General features: G+C 45.5%; 1 protein-coding gene across 1 annotated transcript in view; it reads right to left on the bottom strand.

The window, feature by feature from the left end:
* Positions 1-16,083, bottom strand: part of Tg (thyroglobulin) — a 178,488-nt gene that overhangs the window by 115,141 nt on the left and 47,264 nt on the right. The window contains exons 24-27 of the mRNA XM_034516550.2: positions 14,810-14,925; positions 12,408-12,516; positions 6,745-6,936; positions 4,030-4,197 (exon numbers count right to left, since the gene is read on the bottom strand). Coding sequence (XP_034372441.2) covers positions 4,030-4,197; positions 6,745-6,936; positions 12,408-12,516; positions 14,810-14,925 — 585 coding nt within the window. The remainder of the gene's footprint in view (positions 1-4,029; positions 4,198-6,744; positions 6,937-12,407; positions 12,517-14,809; positions 14,926-16,083) is intronic.

Raw genomic sequence — 16,083 nt, 5'->3', positions numbered from 1 at the left:
CCCTATCCACTCATTGGCAGCTTTTCTTAGTTAATTTATTGCTAATGCTATTAACTATTCTTTAGCATTTTTATTGCCACATATTCATTATATGTAGTGATGGGCTTTATAAAGACATTTTCATTGACATTTATTATGTGCTTTGACCATGATAATGCCTCATATTCTTTTCTTTCCCCCATTAATCTCCCCTCCCACTAAAGCTGGGCTTCTCTTCTTTATGGCAAGTTCTCTTCCTGTGATGCCACACTGGCTAAAACTAGATTTCTTATACCCTCTCCTCTTGGTGGTAAACACTCCTCATTTTTCCCCTGTTTAGTCTCAGACTCAAAGTCTAAGCAGAAAGCCAGCACTCTCACACAGCATCCACGCCTGGTAGTTTGTGGGGAAAACTTTCTGTGTGTACCTGCTGTGGGCTCAGATTGTACAAGACCATTTCTTAGTATTCTGTGGGGTTGGTGATAGAAACATTCATTTGGTGTGGGCACTGGAAATCAGCCCTAGATGGGTTGAGAAAACTTAGATAGAACTTGGTTTTCTTCTGCTAAGAAACTGAGCATAGGGGTCCTACAATCCCACGAATCTAAGATGGTGACAAACTGCAGACTTGTTTTGCTTTAGTGATGCCCACACCTGTCACCTCAGCTAGCTGGGAAGTGCCTTGGCTTTGGTGATGGAAAACTTGGCAGCTCCTGTACTCAGCACCTGGCCTGATGCCTGCCATCTGCCTGGTAGGTTGTGCTTTGTGGTTGAGAGTACATCCCAAGGTTGTGGTTATATCACGTGAGGACCACCACTAAGTCACGGCTGCCCACACCACCCCTCCTTCAACCCTCTGCTACTCTCTGCAGTAGCCTTTTAACATCTCTCCTTTGCCATCTTTGAAGTGGAATTTGCTGTGAGCTGGCATTCAGATCAAGTCCAGAAATGAGGATCGAAGTGACATCTGAGGAGTGGAATTCCAAACTGTCTGAGATGCCAAGCAATTTGCTACAATAACCACAGATGACTTGAAAGCATTTTCTGCTTTCAGGAAATCATACGTGGTACCACAGTGGTAGAAAGTGGCTCTAGGGGCATGGTGGGAAGTTTGCACAAGAACTTGGGGTTCAACATAAAGAGGTGAGCCACAGTTATGCCATTAATGAACCACAGAACACAACGAGTTTTGACCTGCATTCCCTGGGTCATTAGCCTCAGCAGGTGGGACAAAGGATCATGAAAATAATAATGCAAAGCAGACTTCGGTGTGTTTCCTGTTTTAAAGGACATGGGTTCTATTGAGTTGTAGCTTCCTACAACTAGGACCCTACTCACATTAGCTTTCCAAATCAAATCTAAGCCAGGTCCAGGTCTCTGATTTGCTCAACTCTGACATTAGCAGCTATCTGAGAAACAAAAGAAATCCACCCTACTGAGGATTGCCATGGGACATACAAGTGAGTGGCCAGATAGTTGGAACTTGGAAAAAAAAGCCTCAATCTAAAACACACACACACACACACACACACACACACACACACACACACACACACCCTACTGTACTGAAAACCCAAAGCTTGGTCTGGAGAGATCTCTCAGTTGGTAAACTCTTGCCTCAAAAATGTGAGGACCTAAGTTTGTTCCATAAAACCCATTTAAGAAGCCAGGCAAAGACTTGTAATTCCAGTGATGGTGAAATGTAAGGTAGAGGTAAGCAGATCCCTGAAAACTTTACTGACCAGCTATCCTAACCTCAGGAAAACCCCGGGCCAGTGAGAGACCCTGTTGCAAACAGAAACTGGAAGGCACTAGGGAATGATACCCCCCAAAAAGTTGTCTTCTGATAAACACATAACACACACACACAGAGAGAGAGAGAGAGAGAGAGAGAGAGAGAGAGAGAGACAGAGACAGAGACAGAGACAGAGAGACAGAGAGAGTCAGAGACAGAGGCACACACACACACACACACACAGAGGGAGAGAGAGAGAGAGAGAGAGAGAGAGAGAGAGAGAGAGAGAGAGAGAGAGACGCAGAAGCACACACACACACACACAGAGGGAGAGAGAGAGAGAGAGAGAGAGAGAGAGAGAGAGAGAGAGAGAGAGAGAGAGAGAGAGAGAGAAGCAGATGAAAGGCCTAAATCCTTCAAAAGCCTTCCGTTGTCACTTTTTTGCAGGGAGGCCAAGCCAGGGCACATTCCTGGCTCTTTGGACACACACAGCAAGCACATGTTCAGGCATAAGCAGTTCAGTGACTTACTGCTGCCAACTTATCACATGTCTTTCCTGAAATGCCTGTTTTCACCCTGGGTGCCTCTCAGAGTAATGAAGACCATCTGTGAGGCAGCCATCCCACAAATAAGCTGTTTGATTTTGTTTACCCTCAAAAGGAGCTACTTAGGCTCCCTGGAATTCTGCCAGACTCTGCAGTGTATTTCCAGGCTTTGGTTGGGTATGCCATCCAGATCGCCTGTGTGTTTTTTACACTGGATTTTAAGGTCTCTGTCATTAATCCAAAAATTAGTAAGCCATATTTAATTCTTCAAAGAATAACATGCATACTATATATTGGTCTCGGTATCAGCAAGTGTTTTAAAAAAGTGATACAATATCATCCAAAGTTCTCCCTGCCTATCTGACAGTACTGGAGTGGCTAAGACTCCCAGAGCCTGGTTTTAGGCCCAGGCTCCTCCTTAGGAGTGACTTAATTCCTGTGTGTCTATTTCCCAAAAGCTGTAAGACAGGAGTGATTCCAATGACAGTACATTCCTTGAACCACTGTGTAGGTGTAGGTCTCAGCCTTGGTGCTATCTGACCTAACAGTCCTATGAGGTATTTTGTTTCTATGACAAGTGATATTGCTATCCTCTTTTCCAACCTAGCTGCCAACTGATTTAAGAATTATTAGAACTGCTTTTCAGGACACAGACTCATGGGCCTATTGGGCATGGGGGCCTGAAACTTAGCATGTCTAACAAGTTGTGGGTGATACTGGCCCCACTATGGCCAACCTTTTGAATAGCACTGGCCCAGTAAATGGCATCTTAGGACAGAAAAAAAAGTCTGCCCTTTCTACTGAGCCTGCTAAGATGGGTAGGCAGGTAAAAAGGCAAAAAGGAGGCCTGACTCGTATAGGGAAACCTCAGAAACTCAGTACCCTTCTCTGTAGATTGAGGGGGCAGGCCTGTTATCTCTAACATTTATATATTTTTCTGAAAAGTCTGAAGAGCTTCAGCAAAATAGGAGATGGGGAACTGTTAGTTTCTGCCCCCTTCACATCATCATCTCTAACAGGCCTGTCCCCGTACCCCTGTGATTAGAAGAGGGTGGTGCACTAACTTCCCAAGGGAATAGCCAGAGTCTCTCATTGTAGTCCTCCACCCTTACTTCTCTGCAGGCATTTTACATGCGACTTTGCAATACCTCCTACTAATGGAACAGTATTTCTCGTCTTTTGGCTTCTGGTTTCCCCATGTGGTTTGTTTATGCACCAAAAAGGAGACAGAGATGAGTGTCTATAGACTTTCAGAAGCCTTGCACTTCTTCCTTATTCTGTCCTGCCTCTGCCACCTGCCGGAAAAAAAAGCACACTCAACCCCAACAAAGAGGAAACCAGCTGGACCAGGGCCAGCCCCAGTTGGCCCAGGGGTAATGGACCAGCAGCTGAGCATGCTAGATTCCTAAGGGACCTTGGCTCCAGATAGCCTGAAGCTTTGAGAGCTAAATCAACTTAACATTTTGCTGCATACACACACACACACACACACACACACACACACACACACACACACACACACACATCACTGAACTCAGCCATTAGCTTTCTGTGCAGCTTCATGGGTGCCATTTTCTGTACTATAAATGGCACCTGCACAGCCTAGAGGATTAGGTCGGTGTGAGGAGGATATAGCTGTACCCTGGTAAATTTGAAGCTGAATACGGGTACAAGCTCTCCAGATGTAGAACTGCACCTAAGAAGTTAACAGAGCCCTCACTGGTGGGAAGAGAAACTTAGAAGTACGGTGAAATGTAGAGGCTTACTTACCCTGCAGGACATCTTGGCCTCCCAGACTCAAGGCAATCTGCTGGCTCCCCTGGTCGTATGTCACTCCAGCACATGTAGCATTGGCCTGAGTATCAGAGGCATCCCTCCAGTCATTGATGTGGCAAACCAGAATGTCAGGCAAACTGAGAAGTCCACAGATGGTGGGCCCTGTCAAAGGGATGAGGCCAGTGTGAGGGAAACCATGAGGGCCCTGCTCTGGGAGCCTGGACTCTGCCTGAGGATGGAACAGTGACACTGGGGCACCAAAGCCTGCTTTCAACTCACTTTCCAAAGATGGCCTTAGAGGTCCTCTTATGTGGCACTGTTATACTACACAGGGAGAATTGCAGAAATGTTCAGTTGCTGGCAGCAGCTGTAGACTTTGTCATGTTGTCACATGAGGGTTGAGATGCTATTGGGGAGTTAATGTTCACAAGGAGCACGCAGAAGACTCTGCAGTACAGCCAGGTTCAAGAGTCACTGACCTCATTAGATACCCTCATATCACAGAGTGGGAGACTGAGACACTACAAAAGAAGAAGTGGTTTTGTTCTAGTGTGTGAGCAATAGTGAAAGGGTGGGGGCAGCAGCAGCCCCACTGAGGATCAGATTGAGCTGGCTGTAGAACCGCAGGGCAGTCTGGGTACAATAAGAATGTGGGATCTCAAAAGAAGTCTGAGCACTATGGTTTATGGGGGGAGAAAAAGTGATCAAGAGAGCAAGATTGAGAGGAAAAACCAGGGAAAAAGAGAGGGAGGGAGGGAGGGAGGGAGGAAGGGAAGGAGGGAGGGAAGGAGAGAGGGAGAAAGGGAGGAAGGGAGGAAGGGAGGAAGGAAGGGAGGGAGGAATAGGAACATACTTAATTCAAAACTTGGTACCCTTGACCCTGACCCCCAGGTCAAAAACCATACATCTTCCTCCACTGGCACCACAGGTTCCAATGATAAAGACCAGTTAGTTGCTGATCATACCCTCCAGCTTCAGTGACACTTATGTAAACCTTTGGGCATGGGCGTTCTCTAGAACCCCTCTTCCCAGTAGCCTCCAGTACAATGCAGGCTTGGAGCCTCAGGAATATCACTAACTACTTGCCATTGAAAATACAGCCATCCATTGGAAGTAGAGGTAGGTAGCCAGAGGAGGTTAGAGGCAGCTGCAGCTTTTGTGAGAGATGGCTAGGAGGGACAAGGGAAAGGAGGGATTTTAAAGAAAGCTAAAGGACTTCAAATGCTGTGGTAAAGGGTGTAACAGGATTTTGTCTCCAGATCTCAGCTAGTCCAGCCAAAAGCCCCTAAATTAAAACTCCCAACCATCCACTGTACCAGATGAGTCTGGAACGGACAGCCAGATGTTTTTAGGCATGTCACAAGGACCCAAATTCTGGCACTGAATGTGAGGGCAGGGGTGGGTAAGATGCTGGGCAATTTACTGATGACTAGTTAGACTTGGAGGGAATAGCAAGCAGGCTGCCAACCACAGTGTCGTGGAAAGAAAGGCTTGGAAGGCTCACTGCCCCATGGAACAAAACGATCCTTCATATATGATCCTAGGGAAAATGAAGTCAGTGTTTCCACATGGAAGGATCACACGGTCTGCTGAGTAACACAGCATCTGGAGAAACAGTGGCGCCCACAGAATATATGTTTAGTTCAAGAAGGCATCCTGTCTCTGAAGACAGACTTTCTAAACATGGGTATGGAGAAAGACATGTGTTGATGCACAAGCGAGGGACAGTTAAGGATTTGCCCATCTAAATACTAACAGGAACCCACATTGTATAATCATATGGCTGAAACCAAAAGGATGGTGAAGAATCAAGTTGTTCTATCCATCTTTTCAACTAAACAGTCTCATTCTGGGGCTGAGGATGTAGCTTCATTGGTGTAGTGCTTGCTTTGCATACATAAAAAAAGCTCAGGTTCAGTCCCTAGTACCATATAAACCTGGCATGATTGAGCATGTCTTTAATAATAGCACTGAAGCGGTGGAAAGAGGAAGGTCACAAGTTCAAAGTCATTCTTGAGTATGTAGTGAATTCTAACGGGATAAGAAAGATAGTGTTTCAATAAAAACAACAAAAAACCAATCAGTTTCCTTTTTACAACTACTGATGCAATGAACTCAGATGGGCATCTTCCAACAATTGTTTCCTTGAGCTGTCAGCAGCATGAGAGACTGTCATCCTACCTGACTGAATCGCTGTGATCTGATCCTGCTCCACAGTGTAACTCCAACATCCTCTCCTAAGCTAACCTACTAACTAAGTTCCTGGGCTTACTTCTATAAAATACAGAGATACACACTGCTGAGAACCATTGAGTGAGCTAAGGCAATTTGACCGAATGTGATCTTGCCAGGATTCTCAGCTAACAGTAAGATATTGGGAAAAAAAAAAAAACATCTTGAGTAAAATACCACCATGTCCCATCAGAAGCTATATAACACTGAACAAATAAATGATTTCAATTCTCAGAGCTCCTGTTCTGGTTTGTAAAATTGAAGAGAGCTGTAATAAATCAGCTTAATGGCATAAAATGTGGTACAATCTTCACATGGAAAAGAGGCCAGGATTTGCCACTGACTTTGTATGTGAATACCATCTTTGATTTGGGTATGGTAGTATCATGCTAACAAATTCCAATGGTAGACTCTGTGTTTCTGAGTCTTCAAATGTCCTATATCCCTAGATAGGCCTGACCCTCCTATTGGCCATACCTCCTTTGACCTGTGTGAGGATGAAGCCATCACAGCAGGAGTCACGATCACAGGCAAGCAGACAGTAGAGGTGTGTATCTGTCAGATTGGCTCCTGAGGCTGAGAACACCACAGGACTGTACAACCCGGAGAGCACATTTTGAAAACCTGTTGGCTCAAAGCTCTTCTGACCAGCTGCAGTGGATTCATGGCCTAAGGAAAGAAAGAAGAAAGGCTGAAAAGACTTCAAAACACTCTGGAGTAGATAGAAATTCCTGATCTCAATCATGTCTTCTGAATTTGCTCCGTGTGTGCTGGGGTAGCATGGGGACCAAGACAGGATTTTCTCTAGGCATGAAATCACTATACTTGACTGTGCACAGAGAGGATGTGATTACCAGACATGGATCTTAATGCCATTTACCTGGACCACGCCCATCACACCTTTGGGTATCTAAGGTGAATACCTAGAAAACTGCATATTTCTTTCAATTATTTCTATGTGACAACAATTCCCCATCTTCATGGACATACACCCCATGGCATTGCACTTCATGTTTATTGCTTCATGTAAGTAACATAGATAAGCTTGAACATATAGCAGACAAGGAAGCATGAATGCTATCTTTCAGAGGTCACAGTGGATCCTATTTCCCCAATCTTTTACATCAAACATCAGAAAAAAACTTAGAGTAAACAAGGCAGCTGCACAGCTAAGTTGTCCAGTCTCTTGCATTCAGTCTGTCTTAGGATTCGCCTTTCAAATCATTGCCATGTAAACCTTCACTACGTGACCCGCCCTTGTCACTCAGCCCCTGCTGAGATCTGCTTTTCAAGTCACATTCTACACTGTCCACAATAGCTATCTTTTAGGAACTCAGCTTACCACTTTCTGTCATGAGACAGCAGGTTGGGCATTGTCTTTGATAGCCCTCTCGTTAAAAGTGGCTTGCTCTGGGGTTTGCCTGTTCCTAATTCTAGTTTCACTTAGAGCACCAATCTACAAACAATGTGCATATGTGTGGCATTATTCTTGTGTTCACGTTATTCTGAGGAGAGAGCCTTGGTCTGTGATATGAACTGGCTTTCCAGGGCTCCAGCAGGTAGGTGGCAGAGGAGACTCAGAGCCCATGCCTTCTCTGCCCTGACTTATGTTAGCCCAGTGGTGGTTCAGGTCTTCATGGATTCTTATTCCTATAGACACTGCAAAGCATCATGGTACAACCTCAGATTCTGAAAGCCCCAAGGGCAGACCCTGAAGCTTCCTTCCTGTACAAGTATCTGGATCCCCTGGGCCTCTGCCTTCTTACCTACTTACATGCCTGAGAAGTATTCTCCTCACAGATGTTGAACAGAGACAAACTACATACAAAACAGGTATACAATGATCCCAATACTGGCTTATGCCCAACTGGTGTTTCACACACTCCAAAATGGCAGCATCTCTTCTCTTCAAGCACAGACACACTCAGCCTCATCTGCTTGTATGGGCATGGAAAGCTGCCACCAACCCTGCAGTAATGCCCAGTTCCCTTTTGAGGAACCATCCTGAGTTGTCATAAAACTTGAATCTTGATCACTTCCTGCTTGGGCCTTTAGAGCAGGTCCCATCCCCCGTTCCTCTGTATTTAAGCTGTGGGAGAAAATATCTACGCAGCAACTCCTACATCTGTGCATCAGTAGTCATCAGCCAAACGTCACTATCTGAACAATGATTTCATTGAGTGGAACTTGACTGCCACAGCCATTTGAATGCATAGCAAGACTGTGTGACTGTTGACTGTCATTTATTTTCACTGCATAGGTTCTCAGGCTGTAGTTCCATTGGACAGTGCTGCCTGACACCAAGGTCAGAGTCAAAGCTGACTGGGATGTCCTTCACATAGAACAAGTGCCACAGAGGACCCTGAAATTGCCACGTAGGAGGATCCTTCCTATCCTTCAAGTATCACTTGTAATGTCATCTCTTCTAGGGTTCCCTCCCAAATTGCTAAAACAGCTTGTGTTCACTTTTGTCCCACCTCCCCTCTTCATTTTAATCTGAGCACTTCACACCCTGCAAAACGTTTTCGTCATCCAATTCATTCTTTTGTCACTCAGTGATCTGTTCTATTCGCAGCTTTGGCCACCAGGCCACTAGAGCCCCTATAGTCCTATGATGCCTACTGAGGAGTTAAGGACATTCCAAGGTTGTGTGCTTTACATGGCTGTCATGTTCTCAACACTGGGAAAGGTCACAGTGATCCTATTTAGAGGAAGTTTTACATGGATGTAGTGGGTAAGAGAATGCTTCCCCTTTCCAGATCTCATCTTTCAGTTCGGGGCTGGGACAACCCATCATCACACAGAAGCTTCCCAACGTTGGTTTCCTAGGATGGTAAGGATCACATGCCCCTCTAACAGGTTCTAGGACCATAGGCTTCAGCTGGGCAAAGACAGCAGGTGGTGCTAGACATCAAAGCAAGCTGGGAGTCTATGTCCACCCCCCCCCCACTTTTTTGGTCCTATCACACAAGTGGCTTAGGGTGAGGGGTGGAACTGGACATGATGGCCCTTAAGGGATAAGGGATGTTTAGAAACTATGTTATTTCCATTTGTAATGTATTATTACCATGTTAGAGAAAGGACTGAGGTTAAAGCAGAGGTGAGAAATAGTCTGATCAGCAATGGAAAAAACACAGGAGGCTGAGTCCAGCCATCTTTTCCTTCCAATTCAGTGGGGACAGATTTTGGCTTTAAACAGACAGAAAGCAAAATAAAATAGCAAGCCAATTTCTGCCCTTGGTTTAGTTTGGCAGCAACGAGGTTCTCACTTTCCCTTGTAATCCAAATATAAACTTCCAGGAGACAGGAGGAGGCACAAGACAACAAACACTTGAATGCAATTGTATTTTTAAGTGTGATAAAAGGCTAAATTACAGTTTTCAAGTAACATTTTTGGCTGGGGTCACTTTATTTGTTTTGGCTTTTATTTTAGAAAACAATCCTTAAGCTTTGTTATGCTTAAGAGTGGATGGTAGAAACAATTGCACACTGAGGCGGAAGTCATAGCAGCCTTGGCTATAGATCTGAGAAACCCAACACCAGGAGACTCTGGTGCCCTACACACACTCTGGTCCACTGGGACAGGAATGGGATGAAACAAACACTGTACTTGTTCCTGCAGAGGCTGGAGGATGCGTCAGGGTCAGCTGAGTCTGTGGCTTACCCATCTAACACCAGCTGTTTCCAGCTCAAGGTTGAGACTGCAGTATCTAGCCACATGTGCCTAGACCTGTGGGCCTCAGAGAACACCATTTCGCTCCTCACTCCTCTTCATTCCAACCCTAACATCCCAGGTCTTGCCTCCATTAGCTGTCTACTGGTCCTTGATCAACAGAAAACTTCATAAGAAGAAAGTAGCTATAAAAGTCTCACTCTTCCTGTACTTACCAGGAGAGCTTTGAGGGGTAACTGGAGCTACCTCATTCCACCTTCCTGACTCCCAGATTCACACAGGACCCCTACTACACTGGTATGAACATTAAAGTCCACAATATCCAGGAAGATTCCAGAGATCAAAGTGTGTAGCACTGTGGTGTTTCAGGCCACAAGGCTGTCTCCAAGGCAGAAATAAGACAGAAGTCTGAAATCCTGCCTCTCAGAACCACTAAAAAGCTACAAGTCAGAGAACCAGGACAGTGGAAGGAGCCACAGGACACAGAACACAGCCTCACATTGTTGACACCTACCTCACTAACCCTGTAGGTGAATGAATGAGCAGGAGGCAGGCATGACAGGACAGAGGGATATAGGCCACATGAGACTGGAGACTCATGGATGCTGCTGTTCATCTGCACTTATTCCCAGGAACCAAGATTCTCTCCCTGCTATCCCTGTGTTTCTTTGAGAATGCTGAGGTCCCAGCCCAGCTCTTCAGGAACCAACAGAAACACTATGAAAGAGCTGGCAAGATGGCTCAGTAACTAGTGTATCTTTCTGCCAACGCTGACAACCTGAATTTGATCTCTAGAACCCATAATATAGAAGGAGAGGAATCACTTCAAGTTGTTCATTGACCTCCACATGCATATTGTGGTATATGGGCACCAACTCACACATACATATAGATCAATGATAGATAGATAGATAGATAGATAGATAGATAGATAGATAGATGATAGATTTTTAAAAAAAAATACATGTGGAGTATTAAAGAGAGCCTGTGTTTCTAAGGCCTTTTGTCAAGTTTCCATAAGGCAAAAGAACACAGACATTGAATACTGAGATAAGCAATATATAGTAGAACGTTTCTTGCTACTCATGTGGTCTCAGACCTTAGAGTTATCAAGAAATGTATATCCCCACCTCCCTCCTACCTAGATCCACTCTCTTTCTGTCTCTAGTTATAAAACAAACAGGCAGCATACAAGGGCTAGACCTAGGCCCCTTGTACATATATGCAGCAGATGTGCGACTTGGTCTTCATATGGTTCCTCCAACAACTGGAGAAGGGGTTACCGTAACTCTGTTGCCTGCCCATGGATCCTGTTCCCCTAATTGGGCTGTCTTGTCTGGCCTCAGTAGGAGAAGATGTACCTAGTCCTACAGTGACTTGAGGTGCCAGGGTGGGTTGGTCTCCTGGGAGAGATTACCCCCTTCTCAGAGGTAAAGGGGAAGGGTGACAGGGGAGGGGCTACATGAGGGGGGACTGGGAGGAAGGAGGGCTGCAAATGGAATGTAAAATAAATATAAATAAATTAATGTAAAAAAAGAACAAAGAGAAAACAAAAAGGAGCCCAAGGGATAATAATAATAATACATATTACATCATATGAGAAGAAGATCTACTTTCAATAAAAGGGAAAACAAAACAACAAAAGAAGTACCAGGTTAATTAGCGAACATTAAAAAAAAAGACCTTGATATCTTGTCCTAATCCATCAACAGCCTCAAAACCTAACATCTCCCAGGTGACACACATGCACAGTGCCACCAGAGAGGGTCCCATGAGCATAGATATAGAAGAGAAAGCCCTTTAGATGATGGTGGGGTGGTGGTCTGGTGGTAATGTTTAGCAAAATGAGAGAAGAGGAAGGAATCAGAAGGCCTGGGAGCCATGGCTGCGGGGAGCTAAGCCAGGACCTGCTGGAATGCCAGATGTCAGCAGGGTGAAGTACACATGCACCTAGGCCAAGCTGGCTGGATGCATGTCTACACTCTGTTGCATGCACTTAGGCCAAGCTGGCTGGATGCATGTCTACACTCTGTTGCATGCACTTAGGCCAAGCTGGCTGGATGCATGTCTACACTCTGTTGCATGCACTTAGGCCAAGCTGGCTGGATGCATGTCTACACTCTGTTGCATGCACCTAGGCCAAGCAGGCTGGATGCCTGTCTGCACTGTGTCTGTGCTACCATTGGCTCCTTGGTTCCTGCTGTATGAGACTCACAGCCCTAGCAGACTGGGATAAAAACGAGAACTGTTGGTTGAGATGAATGTTATACAGAAATCCTTTTGCAACTCTGGGGAGGCCACTGTCTGTCTGCAGAGGGCAGGTGGGTTGAGCCTGCTTCAAGTGGGATCCAGAAAAAGTAGGTCTCATGCATGGAGTGAAATGAGGGGACAGTGTCCTCCTCACAGATGCACAATGCTGAAACCACTCCGAGCACAATCAAGGGGAGCCCCAGCATTGCCAACCTACCTTTCTTCACGTACACAGCCAGAGAATCTCGGCCACTATTCTTCACTTTCACCTGGCACCTAAGGCTTCCAAAGCTGGTTGCCTTCAAGCTGCTCACAGCATCTTGATCCTGGAAGAAAAAAAGGGCCCCATTATCATGCAGTATTTTTAATGGTTCAAAGCAATTCAACACATACTTACCCAACTCTGACCACAGCCATTGAGGGACTATAAGGAAAATTAGTGAGGACATCTGGTTCTAAGTTTCCTGACCTAATAGAGGGGCACACGTGTGAACAGCAAACTGCCATCAACAGTGATGGCGGTTGGACATGGATGTGCAACTGGAGAAGAGTCTGTTACACGGGTGACAGTGATTCATGCTATGGAGAAGGAGATCATACGAGATCTTTCAGGAAAGAGTGGAATGTGAATGGGGCTCTAATTAAAGAGCAGGAATTCTGTCCAGTGAGATGGGAAGTGGCCAGAGAGGGAGGAGGCAGCTCAGGGGAGGCCTTGCAGGTCTTCTGCCCACCGGCAGATTCTGAAGCTTAGAAAACTCAGCCAGACCTCCAGAGCACCCGCCATTCTTGGTCACCTTGGCTCTCTTTCCTGATTTGCTCCCAGCACTTTCACAGGTGAGTGGGTAGAGCAAAGCTGACCATACTCATCCATGGTTTTTTTTTGTTGTTGTTGTTTTTGTATAGTATTTTCCTCTCCTCAGGGTTACCAGCCATGAAGTTTCCTGTGAGGGATTTATAGGGTGCAAAGACTAAAATACAGGTTACTTAAAGGTACTGGCTCTTCATGCTCTCCTTACAGAAGAGACGGAGGTCTGAACATGGAATGAAGGGCCACATTAAAAGAAGGGGCTGTGAAGACCTGAAAAGAATTGAGATAGAAACCCAGAGCAGTGAAAACCCCTCTCTGATCCCTTCAGCTTGTACCCTGATTGGGCAGGAACCATATGATGCTAGGGGATGGCTGAACTTAGGAGACTGAACTCCTGCACTGCAACTCCAGAATCTCAAAGGGGTTGGAGCCTAAGAGCCAGGGAGGCTGAGAGCTGTTGGGAATGGGGTCCTAGGCTGAAACAAGGTGGACCAATCATACATAACCAACATCCAAGCCTCACCTCTGCATTTCTGCACTAAGAGTCCAGGGCCTTGGGAGGAACCTTAACAAAGTTCCATTCAAGACATCCTGTGAGCTTCCTGCTGGCCTAGTTAGAGATTGTGGGGAGGGCAATAGCATTGACACAAGTGATCTCTATCTGCATCTGTGTTCTGTCAGCATTTCATTTACATCTAATAAGCTGCTAAAACTCTGGGGAAGCCCTCTCCATTACATCTGCAGGGCATTATTCATGAGCACTCTGACCCATGTGCACAGAGGACAGCCACATGCAGTGGCGGGTGAAAGTGATGCCTTAAAACTACCATGCACCTGAGTGTGGACTGGGTACCACGCTAAAAAGGTACAGATATGCAAAACTCATGAGGAAGGCAGGAAAGAAACAAAAAATTATTATGTTAACACACACAAAAACTAAAAGAGGCTTCAATACATAGACATTTTTCTAAGAGGACACAGAAGAATTTAAAAATGGACATAGAAGAAGAAAACTGAAAGACCAGGCGTTAGGGATCCTGGGACCCAGGAACTGATTTTGGCTGGATGGCCTTCTATTCTAATGCAATGGTGTTGTGTTTTATTTTGTTGGATTTTGTTTTTGTTTTGAATGTTCTACAAAGAATTTTTTTCCTTTTTGGGAGGGATTATTATATTTATTTACATTTCAAATGTTATCCCCCTTCCTGGTTTCCCGTTCACAAACCCCATAGCCCATCCCCCCTCTCCCCATTCTATGAGGGTGCTTCCCTACCCACCCACCAACCCATCTACTCCCACCTCCCTGCCCTAGCATTCTCCTACACTGGGGCATCCAGCCTTCACCTGACCAAGGGCCTCTCCTCCCATTGATGCCAGATAAGGCCATCCCTCTGCTCCATATGCAGCTGGAGCCATGGGTCCCTCTATGTGTACTCTTTGGTTGATGGTTTAGTCCCTGGGAGCTCTGGGGGGGTGTGGCTGGTCGACATTGTTGTTCTTCCTACCACATTAACGTCTACAATGGAAACAATCCTGGTGCTCAGAACTCAGGGTCAGATGGGACTCTGGGCTGGAGACAATAACCCCTTAGCATGAGAACCCAAGCTGCCTTATGAGGTAAGTAATAACAGGGAACAATGAGGTTACGCCACGCTAAAGCACCATCCTGATTATCAGATGTTACACTGAGCCTTCCATTGCAGCTTTGGCCCACCACAGCTTCCATTCCCAGATTCAAAATCTGCAGGCACAGGGGTCACCTGATTTCTGTCACCTGATTTAGACAGGAACAGGAAGCTGTCTTGGCATACCTGATCAGAAGTCATGCAGGCAAAGTTGTCCCTTGTCCAAGAATAAAAATCACATGACACCTCTGACCCCACTGTGGACACTGTGAGGAAGCTGCAGGCCTCGTCATCTGCACAATCTGCAAGTACCACAGTAGAGTCACCTGTGAGCTCTCAGATGATGCTGAGGGTGGGGTGAACCCACACTCTGTACTTACCCTCATTGGGTACATATCTCCACTATTCGAGCACACATACACACACACACACAGAGAGAGAGAGAGAGAGAGAGAGAGAGAGAGAGAGAGAGAGAGAGACAGAGAGAGAGACAGAGACAGAGACAGAGACAGAGACAGACAGAGACAGAAAGACAGAGACATAGAGACAGAGAGACACAGAGACATAGAGAGAGACAGAGACATATGCACACACACACATCTCTTCTTCCATGATGCCCCACATTAACAGGGCACTAGAAAGCAAACAGTGACTTTCAACCAACAAATGGCTTGTCCCAATAGAACTCAAGAGAAATGATTGATATTAGTCCAACATGTCCCTAGCCCTAACAGACTCCTGCCCTTTGACCAAATTAACTTGATTTTCACTGTAAGCAAGACCCTACATCAGACTCAGGAATAAGAGCAGGCAAAGCAACAACCATTCTGGATAAGTATCAGAACTATCAGGTTAATGTGCTGACCCAGATCCAACACTGCTGCTATGTCCCAAGCTCACAATGTCCAGTGCCCTTTTAACCCACTTCTTCCTTTTCTTCTCCACCCTTCTGTTCTGTTTTCTATGGCACATGTCTTTCTTTTCTCTAATTGATGGTGCTCATACTTCGCCCTGCCACAGCCATTTTATGTTCTTTCCTTCTAAAAGGTCATGTGACCTTCCACAAGAGCCTCTGGATAATTATTATGGGAATAATTATGCCTCCCATTCCTATGTCCAAGTTATAACCACCACCACATGAGAATATGACTATAATTTATTTGGAGTTAGGGTCTGTAAAGAGGTAATTAGATAATATGAAATGAGGCCATACTCTATATCCTAATAGAGAGAAGAGACCAGGACACATACACAGGGGAATCTGTATGAAAACAAAGCAAGAAGATGACCATTGAGACACTGAGGACAGACCAATGCTGCCAACTCCTTGCTTTCAGGGCTCCCATCTCTAAAGCCATGGGAAATAAGTTTCCTGGTTGAAGATATCCAAACTCTACTGATTTATAAATCTTGCCTTCCTGTAAGTGGGATAGCCTGCTCTCATTTCTCTGTAAAATTCT

The sequence above is a fragment of the Arvicanthis niloticus genome, chromosome 13, assembly GCF_011762505.2.
Source record: "Arvicanthis niloticus isolate mArvNil1 chromosome 13, mArvNil1.pat.X, whole genome shotgun sequence".
Taxonomy (NCBI): Eukaryota; Metazoa; Chordata; class Mammalia; order Rodentia; family Muridae; genus Arvicanthis; species Arvicanthis niloticus.
The sequence above is the reverse complement of the archived record's forward strand: the minus strand, read 5'-3'. Positions and strand labels throughout refer to the sequence as shown.